Below are 19,696 nucleotides of genomic sequence, written 5' to 3' on the forward strand. Positions count from 1 at the left end.
ATTGGATTTTTTCCGAGGCACCCTGAAGTGCACGCTACGGTGATGTCGTTTTGTTCATGTGATGCAGGAGTGAGAAAGAGACAGTCTACCGAGAGCCACAGGTTGAGGAAGTGTTGTTAGCGCCGTGTGTTAATAAAAACAATGCTGCCAGCACGTCGTGTGTTTGATATCATTGCCAGATAAACACACATAATAGGACACCTTGCAGCTTCCTTTTTAATGCTGTCCTTAAAAAAATGATCTGCTCCATCATAAATCCCTTTGTGACTTTCCAACTCGATAAATTTAACATTCTTCATCCATGTTCGCTGGTGTTTAAACCGTGAATAAGACTGTTAACTTCAGGCCTGGATCCCGCCCATTTTGACTGATGCGGCGCCGGAAAAAACAGAAAATATCCTATACCGTGGTCCACAGTCAATCCGGAGCACTGACGCGGCCGGTATACGTTAAACAATAGGAAATGATGCGAACGGATTGGCTCAGGCGCTATTTTTTGCCTGAGCCGGGCCGAACCTGGAATGATAATGCATCTGGTGTATTTGAGCCCTGAGTCCTCGTTGCAGCATATTCCATAGTTGGTAACAAGGAAGCCGCACTTTTAACAGCACATCTGCTGCACGCGCGCGCGCAAGCACTTGCACGCAAGGCGATGAATCGCAGCGGGAAAATTACCGCTTTCATTTTTATTTACCATATGATAAATGGAATTATTGCCTATCGCGACAGTCTTAATTCAGATTTAGATTTAACATTTAGGTGTAACATTTACTGTTTGGATGGAACTACCTGAGACAGAGATATTTGTCAACTTACATATAAATGTGCAAAATAATGACTCAAATATTCACACCAGAATTTTAATCATTGTTCGACGCTAAATGAGAAAACATGTTGCTTTATCTTAACGAGCCACTTTACGAACAGCACCTCACAGATAATCGCCATATCTTATTTTGAATAACTTCCAAATGGTTTTTATTCACTTGTCTAAACTTGAACCCATTCTGTTGTAGCATCACAAAGAATTATTCTAAAGCTAAATTTGCGCATTTCACAAGGCTGGCCTGCGGCAGCTTCTAAGTTGGGACCTGGACACGGAATGGGCGGAGTTTGTCCAGTTCTACCTGCGTGTGGGTGGAGACTTGGCAGATTGTAACCAGGCGGACAGCAGAGAGGAGGGAGTGCTGCTGCAGTACAGCAACGATGGAGGCATCACCTGGGGCCTCATTGCTGAGATGTACTTCACTGACTTCACCAAGCCTCGGTGAGTCAAACAGTGCCAATGTCAACATTGGCTCCTTCCTTTCAAAAAGATCATTTCAATCATTTCTTCACCAGCTTTGTCCACTATGAGCTTCCTTTGGCCTCAAAGACACCCTGCACTAGATTTCGTTGGTGGCAGCCTCTTCACTCTGGAGAGGGCTATGACCAGTGGGCAATAGATGATGTCATCATTTTATCTGAGCGGGAGAAGCACATCATCCCAGTGGCAAGCCCTACTCTTCCACAGGTTTGCCTCCAAAAATGGGGAAGATAATTCAAGTGCTGTCAATACGTTTGGTACAATGTAGCTAATGAATAAAAACCATCCATCAGAACTTCTATGAGAAGCCAGCTTTCGACTACCCACTAAACCAGATGAGCGTGTGGCTGATGTTGGGTAACGAAGGCATGGAGAGGGACAGCAACGACAGCTTCTGTGCTCCAACTGCGTCTTCCATGGTGTTTGGGCGCTCCGATGGGGACAGAGTGGCGGTCACCAGGGACCTTGCGCTGAGGCCAGGCTACACCCTCCAGTTTAAGGTGAAACCTTGAAAAAGGAACATGCCCACAGACCTACGCAGATTGCCTTTTCTTTTAAAAATGTTGAAATAATCTGTTTTAAAAGGGAACATGCCCACAGTCCTTCGCACATTGTCTTTTCATAATCTGTTTTTCTTTTCCACTAGTTAAACATAGGCTGCGAGTCAGAGTTCAGTGCATCTGCACCAGTCCTGCTGCAGTACTCCCACGACGCTGGACGTACTTGGGCTTTGGTAAAGGAGGGTTGTTACCCCGGGTCCCCAGGAGCAGGAAACTGTGAAGGCAGTGGCCGGGAGCTTAGGGAGCCCACCGTTTTCAACACTGGAGACTATGAAGAGTGGACCAGGGTCACTGTGGTCCTTCCACGGAATGTTGCAGCCAGGTGAGTGAGTGAGTGAGTGAGTGAGTGAGTGAGTGAGTGAGTGAGTGAGTGAGTGAGTGAGTGAGTGAGTGAGTGAGTGAGTGAGTGAGTGAGTGAGTGAGTGAGTGACGGTATTATATAAAGGGAGCAGGGAAGTAGGAAGGAAGGAAAATACTTACCTAGTCCTATACTTTCTCTGTACGTTGGTAACTACAGAATATCATATCATACAACAGCAGATTTAAAAATGAAATATATTCGAGGAGAGAAAACACATCTCTTTTTACTCCTTTTTATATCACTTCAGCCTCTCCCAGTCTAAAAGGATTGGACATCAAGCCTTGTTAATGGCAGACAATGAGTTAATGTTTGCCCTGATTGTGGTATTCTTGGTGTCTCAATACTGCATATAAACTAATATATATATATATATATACATACAAATATATCGCCATACCGCTTATACTCTTGTCTGTAGTCTAGTCTAGCTCGATTCCTGTAACTCGCTGATCTCCCCAGACCCCAGAAATTGGAGCACTTCCAAAACTCAGAAGCACTCACTTTGCACTACTGGACTGTCTCAGGAAATTAGAATACACAATATTCTAATTTTTTGAGACAGTCCTGTGTATATATACAGGACTGTCTCAGGAAATTAGAATACAAAATATTCTAATTTCCTGACTGTCTCAGGAAATTAGAATATTGTGTATTCTAATTTCCTGAGACAGTCCAGTAGAGCTGGACGATATACCGAAAATTTATCGTTAACGAAATTCTTCACGATAACCGACATAATTTTGACCATATCGGTAAATTCGACAATTTTGATAAAACAAGAAAATATCGTCCTTTTTATCCCGCTTTGACTCTGTTCTTCGGCTATGTTCATTCCCCTTTAAGAAAGCAGTCAGTGTGCTTACGTATGAAGTCACATGGTTATCAGGAATTCAAACAAACAGAAGCCAGGTAGGCTAATGCTAGCGGCTATCACTACAAGCAAATGTGATGGAGTCGGGCTTAAGGGAGCTTCGCCAAACTTTCACCCGACATTAAGTAGAGTGGCGGGCTCCAAACGGGCTTTCGCCCGCTTTCCTCCCTGGTTCTCACGATTTCAGGAGAGGGTGCTTTCACTGCCTTCCACTGGAAGCCAGGCCAAAGGCTAACGGTAGCTACAAATAAACGTGATGGAGTCAGACAGCGGCTTTAACCTTGTCAATACGGCTGAACTTAATGAGTGGATTGATTGGACACGAACTGCATCTAGCAATTAGTGTTACGCTTTATTTTGTATCTGTGTGATTTCTTTGATATCCCATTTATGATGGTAAAGCATTCATGATAAATTATAATCCAACAGTGAAGCCTATATTATGATCATTTAATGGCCACAGCTATTCTTTTGTATGTGCTTGCTTTATTCTGTGCAAAATCTTGAATGTTTTGTTGGCAAAAGAGTTTTAATGTGTGTATGTGTCTGTTTGGGGGGTGCATATGTACGCGCATGTATTAAAAATGCTCTGGAGAAAAAAAACTAAAACCTTGACGTAAACACTTGTGTTGAGTAATTATGTCACAGCAGCCATTAACAATAAGTTGTCTGTTTGAAGTGTACTGCTTCAAACTGTAAGTCATCTTTTTTATAATGACATGTTTGCACAGTCGTCGCATTAATTTGCATAATGTTGTACATTGTTTAAGTCATACAAGCTGTTATAAATGGTCATACTTGAATTCTGATTGTTTACAATATATTTTTTTGATATATTTAATGTTTAGAGTGCATGTACAATTGTTAAATATGTTAAATTGAAAGCTGGTAAATAAATCAACGAGAAACAGTTTACAATTTATCGTCATTTATCGTTATCGAGGTAAATCTGCTCAATTTACCGTGATACGTACTTAAGGCCATATCGCCCAGCCCTACATCGCACATCCTCCACCTTTCGGTCCTCTTGTCCTTTTCGCCACCCTCAGTTCTAGGGCTTTTAGTCACTAGCCACGTTTACATGCTGACTTTTATTCATACCGATTCAAATCATTCCGAATGGAAATTTCACATCAGCTGTTTACATGTCACTTCATCTATTCCGATCCAGCGTTTACATGTGTCTGCCTTTATTCCGAAAGCACGTTTGACAACTGCCGTCTGACATGCGCAGATTAATCAAAACACAGCGTCACGTTGCAAAACATGGAGATCGATCGTCAGATCAGCTGCTGTTTTAACTTTTCGAGTGGAAACAAAACTTCAGAATGACACGCCGTTCATTTAAAAAGTTGTGTGGGTGCGCTGTGCGTGTGCTTGGAAGCCATGTTGCAAGTGACGTTACTTACATCACCAAGTGACGTCACCACGTCAGTACGGAGCATGTGCAGAAAGAACACAATCAGACACCATTCCGCTTCCCTGTTTACATGATATAATTTTACTTCTAATCGGTTTGGGAAAAGGAATATTCCACCCCTGTGAATCGGAATGAAATTCCATTCGGTTTGGGCCTGTTCATTCCGAATGAGGTGTTTATATGGAACACATTTATTCGGTTTGAACAAATATTCCGATTGTAATTGGAATATTTGGCTCCATGTAAACGTGGCAATTGTGCCCCACAGCTCTGGAACTCCCTACCCCTCGATCTTCGCAATATACAGTGCCTTGCAAAAGTATTCGGCCCCCTTGAACCGTGCAACCTTTCGCCACATTTCAGGCTTCAAACATAAAGATATAAAAATTTATTTTTTTGTCAAGAATCAACAACAAGTGGGACACAATCGTGAAGTGGAACAAAATTTATTGGATAATTGAAACTTTTTTAACAAATAAAAAACTGAAAAGTGGGGCGTGCAATATTATTCGGCCCCCTTGCGTTAATACTTTGTAGCGCCACCTTTTGCTCCAATTACAGCTGCAAGTCGCTTGGGGTATGTTTCTATCAGTTTTGCACATCGAGAGACTGACATTCTTGCCCATTCTTCCTTGCAAAACAGCTCGAGCTCAGTGAGGTTGGATGGAGAGTGTTTGTGAACAGCAGTCTTCAGCTCTTTCCACAGATTCTCGATTGGATTCAGGTCTGGACTTTGACCTGGCCATTCTAACACCTGGATACGTTTATTTTTGAACCATTCCATTGTAGATTTGGCTTTATGTTTTGGATCATTGTCCTGTTGGAAGATAAATCTCCGTCCCAGTCTCCGGTCTTGTGCAGATACCAACAGGTTTTCTTCCAGAATGTTCCTGTATTTGGCTGCATCCATCTTCCCGTCAATTTTAACCATCTTCCCTGTCCCTGCTGAAGAAAAGCAGGCCCAAACCATGATGCTGCCACCACCATGTTTGACAGTGGGGATGGTGTGTTCAGGGTGATGAGCTGTGTTGCTTTTACGCCAAACATATCGTTTTGCATTGTGGCCAAAAAGTTCAATTTTGGTTTCATCTGACCAGAGCACCTTCTTCCACATGTTTGGTGTGTCTCCCAGGTGGCTTGTGCCAAACTTTAAACGAGACTTTTTATGGATATCTTTGAGAAATGGCTTTCTTCTTGCCACTCTTCCATAAAGGCCAGATTTGTGCAGTGTACGACTGATTGTTGTCCTATGGGCAGACTCTCCCACCTCAGCTGTAGATCTCTGCAGTTCATCCAGAGTGATCATGGGCCTCTTGGCTGCATCTCTGATCAGTTTTCTCCTTGTTTGAGAAGAAAGTTTGGAAGGACGGCCGGGTCTTGGTAGATTTGCAGTGGTCTGATGCTCCTTCCATTTCAATATGATGGCTTGCACAGTGCTCCTTGAGATGTTTAAAGCTTGGGAAATCTTTTTGTATCCAAATCCGGCTTTAAACTTCTCCACAACAGTATCTCGGACCTGCCTGGTGTGTTCCTTGGTTTTCATAATGCTCTCTGCACTTTAAACAGAACCCTGAGACTATCACAGAGCAGGTGCATTTATACGGAGACTTGATTACACACAGGTGGATTCTATTTATCATCATCGGTCATTTAGGACAACATTGGATCATTCAGAGATCCTCACTGAACTTCTGGAGTGAGTTTGCTGCACTGAAAGTAAAGGGGCCGAATAATATTGCACGCCCCACTTTTCAGTTTTTTATTTGTTAAAAAAGTTTAAATTATCCAATAAATGTTGTTCCACTTCACGATTGTGTCCCACTTGTTGTTGATTATTGACAAAAAAATTAAATTTCATATCTTTATGTTTGAAGCCTGAAATGTGGCGAAAGGTTGCAAGATTCAAGGGGGCTGAATACTTTTGCAAGGCACTGTATTTACCCTCTCACTTTTCAAATCTAGACTCAAAACACATCTGTTCATGCCTGATTTTATGGTTGTTTTGTTAATCCTGTTGAGCTATTGTGTTCCCATCATTCTTGTAAAGCGTCTTTGCATGTCTAGAAAAGCGCTCTAGAAACCATATGTATTATTATTATTATTGTAAACTGAAACATTTTTTCTGTCCTTGATCTAATTTTCTATTTGATCCATTTCCTCAGTAAAACCCGCTTCCGCTGGTTCCAGGAGAGCAGCATTTATAGAGATGCTCCAGCTTTTGCACTGGATGGAGTTTATATCTCCGAGCCCTGTCCCAATCATTGTGGCGGGCATGGTGATTGTATTTCTGGAGTCTGCTTCTGTGACATGGGGTACACAGGTAAAGTGGATGATAACCAATTTGAAGCATGTTTTTATTTATAAGTACAGTAATAAACCTTATATAATTATTCTCATTGTTTTTTTCCTTAGTTGAACAGGATAGTTGTGTCCCATCTATTAGCAGTCCGACTGAACTGACTGAGGGATTTGAGGGCAAGCTAAGTCCACTTTGGCAGAGCATAAGTGGAGGGCAAATCGGAGGTGGTTGTGGAATAATTAGTGAGGGCAAGGCGCTTTACTTCAGTAGCCCTGGAAGAAGGGAGGCTCGCACGGTGCCGCTCGACACCACCAACACTCGGTGGGTGGATTCTCTTTTGTTACTCGAGGTTTTTTTTTGTTTTTTTTTGAGTCAAATCATTTTAGTGCATCCTTCAACTTTTAATGCACAGGTTGGTGCAATTCTACATACGAATAGGCAGTAAAAGTTTGGGACCCACTTGCACCAGGCCCCGTTCACGCAATGAAGGTAACACTTTTATAAATTTTGGTACTATGCGGTATACTTTAGGAGCCCTTTGTTTGTGGTTCATTGATGTTATTAGTGCATTTCATGGTAAAGCCCAATTAATTTACTTTCAAAAATCAATTAATTTTACTGCTGTATTGGAATTATAAGGCGTTATCAATCAAAACTAATATTGTTATTGTTTCCAAAAAAAAAAAAACTTCTAATTGAACAAAATATATTTACTGTTATGTTTCCCAAATAAAAGTTCACGATTGTCAAGGATATGAATTGAAGGATTGCCTTCACGTTTCAGGTCAAAAGTTTTAAATAGTCAATATAGCTACTGGGAAAAAAGAGAGACGTTTACCCAAATTCAACCAAGGTGGCATGAAACATGACTTTACTGTTATTGATTAAATTAAATAAAAAGGACATCGATACTGTATTTGTCTTCAGGTGTCCTTCTACAGTTTTCAACCAACAACGGTGTCGAGTGGCAATTCCTGCGAGAACTAGACTTCAGCTCTTTCCTGGAGCCCCAAGTAGTGACCGTTGAATTGCCACCTCATGCCAAATCACCTTACACAGTGTTTCGGTGGTGGCAGCCCCAGCAAGGTTGGTGCAATGAGTTCATTTAATAGGCCAAGTGAAATGACTCTCTTTTTCTTTGATTTATTGTGCTGTTGTTGTTTTCTGGTCATGTTTTCAGGGAAACACTCAGCTCAGTGGGCTCTGGATGATGTCCTAATTGGTATGAACGACAGCTCCAGAACTGGTTTCCATGACAAGTTTGACGGCACCACACCACTTAGACACAACTGGTACCGCATTCAGGGTGGGGAAGTGACTGTGGACTGTTTGTCTCTGGACACGGCTCTGACCTTCAACTCTGAAGCCATTGATAGTGAGTCACGCAAACAAACACACCCAATGTACACACATGCATAGAGGGCATTGCAATTACATTCTGTATTCATACAGCACAGAGAGAGAATAGCAGTGAAATGGCTTCAGAGCAACATAACTCACAACAGGCTGAAACTAAATCACCCATTTACTGTGGCACCATGAATGGCCCATTATGAAAGAGGGCAAACTTGATTGAAAATCCTGCCTGTTTTTATGAGAGCAGCAAGCTGTGAGCACATTTACTTTCTGTAAATAAGGCTTTGTAGCTGGCTTATTCTTTGGGAGAGCGCAGTAGTTTTTTTTTTGTTTTTTTCTTAATAACACACGTATGCACGTAAAAACCTGGGGTGCAGATTAACGAGTTAACTTATTCGCTTCCATTGACGGCGATAGATGTCTAATTAGTGCTGGGCAATATGAAAAAAATCTGCTATCACATAAAAGCTTGCCACAATTTAGCATATTTTTAATTACTTGATGGATTGAAAAACATTATAAAATCAGCGGCTGCCATAGACGTGATACGCAAACCAGAGCTGCTCTAAAAATGAAAAAATAAATAAATAAATAAATAAATTACCTCACTGTAACTTCGACATATTAACACAACATGGAAACTAAGGAACCAGATCAACATCCTTCCTGCTGTTCTAACAGCTTTAATATTATTTCATAAAATTAAAACTCTACCCCTTTCAATCACTTAGCTTATAGACTCCCCCACCCCTATCCCCTTCTTTCCCTGGTCAACAGGCCCCCCACATGGTGTCAAACGGAAATACATTTAGCTGACAACAGCACCAACATATTAATAGTTAGTGTAGGCGTTCAATGTGTTTCTTGTTGTTGTTTGTGTTTCTTTTCTTCCTTCTCTTTTGTTTCTTATCTACTGTTCCCCCATAACCCCTTCCTGTTTGCTGCTTTGTCATAATAAACGAGGTATGTTGAATGATCACAATGGGAGTATGTCATACTCTCACTGTGAAACATTAAAACTGTTCAGACCAACCGGACACTTAGACTTCCATTCTCCGTGTCGAACAGCTGAACAGGAACAGAAAAAAAAAAAAAAAAATAGAAATTAATAATTACATGTTGGTCTAGTAAGTGGCTGATTCATTCCCAAACTAGTAGTAGCGGCCATACCAGGGGTCGCGTTAACCGAATATTTTCCGTCGTTGACCGTTTTTTTAAAACGGTGACGGAAAAAACTGAAGTCCATCCGTCATTTTGACAGGTTGCAATTCACACCCCAGACCACAGGGTGGCGAATGAGCATATTAATTAGCTATTGTCTCTCTTGATGCATGACGTCGTTGGTCTTACTCGGAAAAATGTCAAGGCAACTGAGTGTTTGCCTGGCACGGCCAGACTGTTCTCCCTGTATTTTTCAAACACTGAGAGAAAAGTCTGGGACACAGCCTCTCGAGTAGGTACAAAATCAATCGACAAATCAGATTTGTTTATTTGCGTGACGTGTTCTTCACGAGCAACGTCACTCTTGGGCGCCGAAAGTCGTCTCTACAACAACACGGATGGCGGGAGAGCCGAGAATATGTTCCAATCCGCGGTAAATTCAGTTTTAAATGAGCTAAAACACATCGACACGAGACATTGACAACAGTCTGTCTCGCGCTAGCCATGTTGAATAAACTCCGTTCTCCTCGTATGTTTACTTCAGCGCAAGTCCCTCGTTCTGCCCTCGTCGCTTTGCTAACCGGCACGTCTGCCCGTCGCTGATTGGTGCACTCCGCTGTCTGTTTGCCTCTTGTTAAGTTTGTTCGGACAGAATATTAATTAAAAATGAATGAAAACTAAATACTATTGAATATGTCATTATTATCATTTTAAAAATGTGAGTGACGGGTAAAAATAGATTATGACCGGATTTTTATGACACTGTCAGTCAAAATGACAGACAACGAAAAAGTCTAGCGCAACCTCTGGGCCATACATATGTGTACATAACCCTTTAATTTTCATTAACAGCTTGTTTTATTCATGCACCATTTGTTTGTGCTGTGTGGTGATTTATCACATTACTGGTTTGCCGGTATAGGCAACTCTAGTGGCTGTTGCACATCAGCAACACTATGGAGTTGCATCGAATATATTTTTACAATATATTGTTAAACTTTGTGACAGTAAAGAAGGAATTTATTGATGATATATAATTTACTGTTGTTTTGGCAATATACAGTACAGTGGTACCTCTACATGCAAAGTTAATTTGTTCCAGGACCTTGTTTGTAAGTCGGTATGGTTGTATGTCGAGCAGGATTTTCCAATAAGAATACATTATAATCCCATTAATTCGTTCCACAGCCTGAAAACCTACACTAAATCCTTAACAAGTGCTACTGGTACTACTGCAAATAGCAATTACACAGAGCAAAACAAATTCTGCATAAAAATCTGAATAATAATATAATATTAGTAATAATAATAATAATACTTGTAATGTTGTAATGAATAGGTTCTAATGTGGCAGATGTGTTTTGCGTGGTGTACCTGAATGCACTGAAGGCTGACTTGACAGAGGGAGGGAGGACGCTTACTTTCACTTTGTTCAGCTGGGGCGGACAATAGGCATGTTTTGTTGCACAAGTTCTGAGATAAATTATTAAAAACCGGAAGAAGCTGGATACTTTTTGGCGATGTTAACACAATAATAATTGTCACCGTAACTTATAAAGACTAGCGAACGGAGGTCGGAGGAGGACCGTCGAGATTCTAGACATTCTACGGCAGTATTGTCAAGTCAGTTCATTGACGCACCTACCATGCTCATATTTTTGTATCATTTCCATGGTAAGCCTCACCTTTTTCCTTTTTTGCCACCTGCACTAGCATTCTTGGAACCCATGTTGATTTCTCTAGCAAGAACATCCGTAACTGTGGCGCTGTCATAAATCTTCATATTTAGAGCATGCCGTCGGTTGTAGAAACAAATGGCGAGTCAAATTTTAGATCGAATGTCGAAAGGATTGTGTGTCGAAGCGATCGTATGTCACGGTGCCACTGTATATCGTTATATCGCCCAGCACTACAGCCAATCCATTTTGACTGGAAACCCACTGGGAAATTTGCATTAACTTTATCCTTTCCTACGGTGGCCGAGAGGTGTCATGCGAAATGCAAAATACAAACACTTTGCAAATAGCACAAAATCACGAACCCCCATTGCAAATGCTTTGCAAAAGAAAAAAGCACGAACGCAAACTGCCACAACACGATCCCCAATTCCGAAAGCGCGATTGCAAATTGGCAAACGCACGAACCCCAAGTGCCACAACACGACAGCAAATGGCTCGCAGCACAACAGCAAAATCATGCAGCACGACGGCAAGAGGATGACCCGGAAGTTATTAAAAAAAAAAAAAAAAAAGGACGACACTTTGTATATTGCTATATGTGCTTTGTGACCATCTCTACGGACCTCCGCAAATACTAGTATATATAAAAATGATGACAATCGTTTTTGCTGTAAACGTTTTTTTTTGTGCTGCTTTCGTTTTAGAGATAGCTACAATTATTTTATAGGTAAATTTGAAGTCAGCTATGTTTTGTAGATACAGTATTATGTTTTTATTGAGATATTAATTATGAGTGGGGACGTCACTCGTTTAGCTCCCCGCGGCTAATGGAGCGTACCAACTCTCTCGATAACAAAGGGGTGTCCGAACCACTAGCACGAACGTAGCACAAATGAATGGCAACACTTTGGGACCATTTTGGAGTGAATGAGGGGCTCACTCAACATTAATATCCCAAGCCCCCAGATTTACTTCAAAATGAACCCGAATTTTTTTGTGTTATGATCATGCTAGTTGCTGGGACACCCCACTGTTACTGATCGATTCGGTACACTCCTTTAGCCGCGGGAGCTAAGCTAAGGAAAAGCTACGAGTGACGTCACCATTCGAATTAAGAATTGTAAATATCTCTAAAAGCAGCACAAACAAAACTTTAACAGCACAAACGATGGACATCATTTTTATATAAATTTGCGTCTGATGGGGGGGCAACTTCACAGAGGTCCGTAGAGATGGTCACAAAACACATATAGCAATATACAAAATGTCCTTTTTTTTTTTTTTTTTTTCTTCTTTGAACAACAAAATGATTTGGACTTTACACCTCTAAGATAAGCAAAGTAACGTTTTCATTGCATTGTAGAGAAGCCAAGGTATGCCGAGAGCTGGGACTTTGAGGTGTCAGGCTCATCCTTCCTGCAGTTCGAGCTGAGTATGGGCTGCAGCAAGTCCACTTCCTTTTCCCACGGCGTGCGTCTGGAATACTCCACGGACTGTGGACGCCACTGGTCCCTCATCACTCCAGAGTGTGTCCCCCCAGCTATCGGTTGTGCCGCTTACACTCAGAGCTCCATCTATACGTCCACACAGTATAAACACTGGAGGAGGATAACTGTGTACTTGCCAAGTGCTGCAAAGTATGCATTACATCCAGGTTACAAGCCAATGTACCTGTTAGATAGTATGTGTTCATCCTTAATTCTCACTTCTGACTGCCTTAGTTCTCCAAGAACTCGATTTCGTTGGATCCAGACCCATTTCACTCCAGGGGCTGAGGGTTGGGCTCTCGATAATGTGTTACTTGCACCCGGATGCCCGTGGATGTGCTCTGGTCACGGCCTATGTGACAATGGACACTGCGTGTATGCCAGACACAAATAGTGTTTTAAGTTTTAAATTTGTACATTCATGTTGGTGGGTCTTCTTCCTGTCCAAGGTGCGACGAGGGTTATGAAGGTGCACACTGTGTACCAGCAGTACCCCTCCCATCTGTACTGAGAGAAGACTTCAATGAGCACCTGCAACAGGAGACCTGGCCTGAGGTTTATGGAGCTGAGAGGGGAACCCTTAGTGGAGAGCCTCTTAAATCTGGAACCGCCCTCATCTTTAAAGGGGTACCTGTCTTGAAAGTTTATTTTGCGATTTTTATTTTGTCATCTGATTAATCACCCTCTTTGCAGGATGGCCTGCGTATGTTGGTGTCAAGAGATCTGGATTGTACCAACACGCTCTACATTCAATTCTCCTTCAAGTTCATTACGAAAGGTACATAATTGTCTTTTTTGTTCAATGTTAAGTGATAGTACTTTCATCATTTTAATGGGCTTTTTAGGTGTACCTGAGCGCTCCCACTCAGTGCTGCTGCAGTACTCTGTGAATGGAGGAATTAGCTGGGTGTTGCTGGATGAGTTTTACTTCCCAGCTTCCACGGATACACTGTTCCTCCACCTGCCGCTGCCCACTAGCGCTCAGACCAACGCCACCCGCTTCAGACTCTGGCAACCTTACAACAGTGGTAAAAAGACACATTATTTACTTAAAAAACGGAATCAGCATAGTCATTTGTCATTTACAGTATGTGAAAGGGTATAAGAGTCAGATTTAGGCTTCAAAAGTCTTGAAAAATACGCCTTCACTTTCTCATTTTTAGCTGCAGATTCTTCAAGAATATGTAGTAAATGATAAAAGACTTTATTTGCTCGTCTTAGAAAGCAATGGCAAAATTCTTATTACAGTACATGATTTTTATTTAATATTTGCCATAATCACAGTAGCAGATTCGCAATTAATATGGTTGCAAATCTCTACTATTGTTAGCTTTTTTCTCAGGATTTGAAGCTAACTGTTTAGTCAGCTGTTACTTTTGACCAAGACTTTGACTTATGTGAATAAGTAAAGAAAATATGCACATCAGTGTTGCAATTAGGTAGAGCGACATACAACCAAGTAGTGATGTAACGAGGTGCGCCAAGTCTTCGAAGCGTGTGTCGAGTAATGAAGGGAGGCTTCCGCGAAGCACGTACCGTGGCTTGCTTCATTTAGGCGAGGTTCCGAAAACGATGACGTCCGAAGCCTGGCTGGCCAACTGTATCACATGATTGCTTCAGGGAGTACTTTAGATTTTGCCGTACGGTTTGACAGCTCACTAAAGTACATAAACACCTCTGCCTGGATTCAAAATGTGAATGTTTGAAGGAAAGTTCAGGCAATCAGGCGAGAGTTCGGATTGTTTGGAGAGTGAAATGTTTATGAGTGGGGAGGGAAGGAATAGTGCAGTAGTTGATAGGATGGTGCCAGCAAGAAAGAGAACTTCCCCTATTTGCCCACCCACCCCTCCCGCACCCACATCAAGTACATCAATTTTCAAGGTTACACAAGCACTTTTACTGTCCTTTTCAGAAAAAGCATCGCACAACTTATGGTAAAACCATTTGGGGAATGATTTTCATACGCACACACTATACACGATTTCTTACAGTGTTCCCTCACTGCTTTGCTGCTCAACTTTCGCACAGTCAGTGCATCGCTGATTTTTTTATCTTGTTAAAAGTAACTTGTTATAAAAATAAAAAAAGTTCTAAAGACAAATTTACTTTATTTTCATCTACCGGTATGTATTTATGTGCACTTACACACACCTCCACACATGTATCATGAAAGAGTGAGAATGAATGTACAGTCTGTATTATTTATACATTAATTCATGTTTTATTTATAGTATTAATATTTTATTAACGTTTCAAACCATGTTCTAATGATAACATATGCATTTATCAGGTTTTATATACACTTACTGATATTACATAGACACACAAAAAAATGTATACAGTGGGGCAAATAAGTATTTAGTCAACCACTAATTGTGCAAGTTGTCCCACTTGAAAATATTAGAGAAGCCTGTAATTGTCCACATGGGTAAACCTCAACCATGAGAGACAGAATGTGCAAAAAAAAAAAAAATAGAAAATCATATTGTTTGATTTTTAAAGAATTTATTTGCAAATCATGGTGGAAAATAAGTATTTGGTCAAAACCAAAAGTTTATCTCAATTCTTTTTTATGTACCCTTTGTTGGCAATAATGGAGGCCAAACGTTTTCTGTAACTCTTCACAAGCTTTTCACACACTGTTGCTCGCATTTTGGCCCATTCCTCCATGCAGATCTGCTCTAGAGCAGTGATGTTTTGGGGCTGTCGTTGGGCAACACGGACTTTCAACTCCCTTCACAGATTTTCTATGGGGTTGAGATCTGGAGACTGGCTAGGCCACTCCAGGACCTTGAAATGCTTCATACGAAGCCACTCCTTTGTTGCCCTGGCTGTGTGTTTGGGATTATTGTCATGCTGAAAGACCGAGCCACGTCTCATCTTCAATGCCCTTGCTGATAGAAGGAGATTGTCACTCAAAATCTCTCGATACATGGCACCATTCATTATTTCCTTTACACAGATCAGTCGTCCTGGTCGCTTTGCAGAAAAACAGCCCCAAAGCCTGATGTTTCCACCCCCATGCTTCACAGTGGGTAAGGTGTTCTTCGGATGCAATTCAGTATTCTTTCTCCTCCAAACACGACAACCTGTGTTTCTACCAAAAAGTTCTATTTTGGTTTCATCTGACCATAACAAATTCTCCCAGTCCTCTTCTGGATCATCCAAATGCTCTCTAGCAAACCGCAGACGGGCCTGGACGTGTACTTTCTTCAGCAGGGGGACACGTCTGGCAGGGCAGGATTTGAGTCCCTGGCGGCACATTGTGTTACTGATAGTAGCCTTTGTTGCTGTGGTCCCAGCTCTCTGTAGATCATTCACTAGGTCCCCCCGTGTGGTTCTGGGATTTTTGCTCACCGTTCTTGTTATCATTTTAATGCCGCGGGGTGAGATCTTGCATGGAGCCCCAGATCGAGGGAGATTATCAGTGGTCTTGTATGTCTTCCATTTTCTAATATTTGCTCCCACAGTTGATTTCTTTACACCAGTACTTCTCAAATGGTGGGGCGCGCCCCCCTGGGGGGGCGCAGAGCGATGCCAGGGGTGGCGCATGTGAGCTCTGAGAACATGTTTTTTTTTTTTTTGCCATACTAGAATAAAGTGTACTTGCACATCCACTCAGTGGGTGGCAGTGGCGCTCTCGTTTTCAGAGTGCGCGCAGTATTTTTGAAGAGCTGTGCGCCGTTTTCGAAAGCCGTTTTCCGACCGGACTCACGCAGCGACCCACTGTCTTCTCCGGTTCTCATGTGTCAGCCAGAGAAGTGCCATTTTCGGCTTGGGATCGTCACGACGACCGCCCACACCCATGGTTCTCCCTCGGCCGCAGAGAATGCGCTTTTTTCGGGCCGTTTGCCTTTTGGCTTTGACTTTTAATACAGTGGGAGAAGAGGAAAAAACACTGTTTACGGTGTCTAAAAATGATTATCGCAGACAGCCGGAAGCCAGATCAATTGAGACGCCACTTAAAGACATTAGACCCAAATCTCATTGATAAGCCGCTTGATTGTTTTTCAGCGAAAACTTGGCGAATATTGCCAACAATCGTCCCGCTTTGTCCGTGTTATATCAGTAAACCAGTGAGCACTGTTAGCATGCTCAGTGCTAAATAACCCCACACCTTTGTAAATGAGGTAATACTGTGAGCAGCGAAAATAAAAACTGTCCTTCTGTCCAAAGACACTCTTCCTTTTGTCCAAAGACACTTTTCCCCCCTTCTATTCAGTTTTGTTTTTTTTCGGTCAAATATTTGGCTTATTGTCCTCATGAGTTAATGTTTCTAATCAATTTGATTTTTTAAAAATTATTTACTGATTTTATTTTTCAGTATAAAATGGGCAAAAATGTACCTTGAGTGTATTTTTACAATTTGGATGTTGACTTTTTTTTAAATTCAGGCAAATTGATGTGTGTTAAGTCTTTTCTGTTACAAACGAAACAATTAATAAAGTTATACTTTATTCTAAGTTCATTTATATTACTGTTTTTTCTTTAATAGAAAAAAAGGACACGATGTAGGCAGATGCGAACTTATAATAATAATTTTATAGACAAATGATACTATTTACAGTGGCAGCAGAGAGTTTGGGGAGGCGCAAAATATTTACGTCTTCCTTGGGGGGGCGTACCAGAAAATAATTGAGAAGCACTGCTTTACACCAAGCGTTTTACTTATTGCAGATTCAGTCTTCCCAGTCTGGTGCAGGTCTACAATTTTGTCTCTGGTGTTCTTCAACAGCTCTTTGGTCTTAGCCATAGTGGAGTTTGGAGTGTGACTGACAGTGGACAGGTGTCTTTTATACCGATAATGAGTTAAAACAGATGCCATTAATACAGGTAACGAGTAGAGCCTCGTTAGACCTCGTTAGAAGAAGCTAGACCTCTTTGACAGCCAGAAATCGTGCTTGTTTTTAGGTGACCAAATACTTATTTTCCACTCTAATTTGGAATTTTTTTTTTTTTTTAAATCAAACAGTGTGATTTGCTGTTTTTTTTTCACATTCTGTCTCTCATGGTTGAGGTTTACCCATGTTGACAATTACAGACCTCTCTAATCTTTTCAAGTAGGAGAACTTGCACAATTGGTGGTTGACTAAATACTTATTTGCCCCACTGTATTCAAAAAGGGGTGGGAGCGTTACAATACTTCACATTTTTTCACTTAGTCAGTTATGGTTCCCATTAACAGTGATAAGTGAAGGATGACTGTCTATACATATGTGATACTCTATGTACATAGAGGATTTGGTCAAACAATACTGTATTTTATAAAATTATTCCTTCTTAACAGACACACACACACTCACAAAAATCAATGAATCACTCATGTGGTTGAGACAACATACTCTTAGCCTGTAGGTGGTACCGTTCTCACATGAAGCTTCGAGAAATTAAACCTTTCTCGAACCGATTGGCTCAGGTGGTTCAACGCCTCATGAAGCTTTATCTCAACATAACTACAATCAAGGCTATTTTATGAAAATATGTAAAAATAGAAGCGAGAAGTCTCCACTAACCATTCTGTTGGAAACATTATATCATGTGATTCACTTCTTTCGACAAAGATGCACTGCGGAGTACGGACCCAAATGCACGGCTGTTCAGTTCAAACAAAAAGGTGTATTGTCCAGTCCATAAGGTTTAAAAAAAAAAAAAAAAAAAAAAAAAAGTAGACAATGAAAAATACAGCAATAGCTGGACACCAAACAACTGAGTAAAGTCCATGAAGTAATGAAAATACATTGGTTTAAAACATAAATCTTGGTCAAAAGCTTACACAAGGTGGTGGCATCGGACGTGACAGGATACCAGACGAACCGACAAAGTGTAAAGGCAGACGCAGACTATTTATACGCAGGGTCACAGGGGGATACGATCAGCCTGATTAGGAAGAGCAAGAAGTAAAGCTGAAACAAGGAAAACGCCACTTCCAAAATGAAAGCAGAAAATCCAACATTAACAAACACAAAACATTAACAAGAATTACGAGGCATGACATCTTTCTTCTACTTCTGTCATGATGAAAAGATTATAGTAAGAGGGTCGCATGCAAGTTGTGGACAGGGGTGAAGGTGCGCCAGAACGCTCAGGAACGCAGTTCCTGTATAAGATTCAGGGCCGGAATGCTGTTCCGGTATAAGATTCAGGGCTGGAATGCTGTTCCGGTACACTCTGCTGTGATTCCTAAAATATGATGGCAACTGTCAAAACGCTATGTAAAAAAAAAAAACATGCTAAGCTGCCACACATGCATTCCATCTGCAAGAAGAAAACAATCTACTAACATCAGATTTACATGGAGGTTTCCCCAGCTGCTGCAGTTATCTGAGTCTGACGATGGTGAGTCACGTCAATGTGCGAATGCACGCAGCAAAGCAAAAACGCCCAACTCATTTATCCATTCAATTGGCTGACATACTGACATCTGATCAGCAGGGATAGTTAGCTCTCATTGGTTGAAATGTGCATGTTTTCTGGAACAGCAAACAAAGAAAAAAAGAAAAAAAGGTTGATGCGACAAAAAAAGGGCAATACAACATAAAATGGATCAAATATTTAAGAGCAACGAAACAGTTGAGGAGGCTTATTTATCATATTTAGTTTTATTTGCTCTGATGGGGAGGTTCAGCACATCTTAGCTGTCAATGTGCACTTTGGACTTATATTTGTTCATTTATGTTAAGCTACTTATTCATTTCTTTCTGATTTAAAAAAGTCAATGCACTTTGAAGGTACGGTACAATGGCGTAGCCCAACATTACATATGTAACATAGAATAGCAGTGGGTCATTCCAGAAAAAAATGTAAATACATCGCATACAAATACACAAACATGCAGTTTCTGAGTAAAGTGTCTTGTCCTGAAACCAAATAAGTCTGGAGTACCCCCTAAAATGCAATTATCTTCAAAATATATTCCATTTCACTCTGCATAAGTCATTTGTACTTATTTTTCCTGAATGTATGTTACTTATATCTTTATTATTTAAAAAAAAAAAAAAAAAAAAAAGGAAATGTGTACAGTAACTTTAATTTTAATATACATCCTATGTTCTTAAGTAGTTAAAATTGAGATTTGGCATTTAGTGTGTGATGAAATGAGGGAAAATAAAAATTAGGAGATGGAGGTTGAGGTTATTGCTGTTTTTGTTAACTTTTATTTTGCAAATGATTGAAAAAAATACCGTTTTGAATGAAAA

The 19,696-nt window shown here is 40.9% G+C and overlaps 1 protein-coding gene across 4 annotated transcripts in view; it reads left to right on the forward strand.

The window, feature by feature from the left end:
- Positions 1–19,696, forward strand: part of reln (reelin) — a 241,463-nt gene that overhangs the window by 150,606 nt on the left and 71,161 nt on the right. For all 4 annotated transcript variants that reach the window (XM_057835942.1, XM_057835943.1, XM_057835944.1 and 1 more), the window contains exons 25-38: positions 1,062–1,267; positions 1,342–1,513; positions 1,600–1,806; positions 1,953–2,188; positions 6,681–6,838; positions 6,931–7,138; positions 7,230–7,306; positions 7,745–7,903; positions 7,998–8,192; positions 12,377–12,650; positions 12,735–12,875; positions 12,950–13,127; positions 13,194–13,278; positions 13,346–13,528. In XM_057835942.1, coding sequence (XP_057691925.1) covers positions 1,062–1,267; positions 1,342–1,513; positions 1,600–1,806; positions 1,953–2,188; positions 6,681–6,838; positions 6,931–7,138; positions 7,230–7,306; positions 7,745–7,903; positions 7,998–8,192; positions 12,377–12,650; positions 12,735–12,875; positions 12,950–13,127; positions 13,194–13,278; positions 13,346–13,528 — 2,479 coding nt within the window. The remainder of the gene's footprint in view (positions 1–1,061; positions 1,268–1,341; positions 1,514–1,599; positions 1,807–1,952; positions 2,189–6,680; positions 6,839–6,930; positions 7,139–7,229; positions 7,307–7,744; positions 7,904–7,997; positions 8,193–12,376; positions 12,651–12,734; positions 12,876–12,949; positions 13,128–13,193; positions 13,279–13,345; positions 13,529–19,696) is intronic.

The sequence above is a fragment of the Corythoichthys intestinalis genome, chromosome 5 (assembly GCF_030265065.1).
Source record: "Corythoichthys intestinalis isolate RoL2023-P3 chromosome 5, ASM3026506v1, whole genome shotgun sequence".
NCBI classification, from domain to species: domain Eukaryota; kingdom Metazoa; phylum Chordata; class Actinopteri; order Syngnathiformes; family Syngnathidae; genus Corythoichthys; species Corythoichthys intestinalis.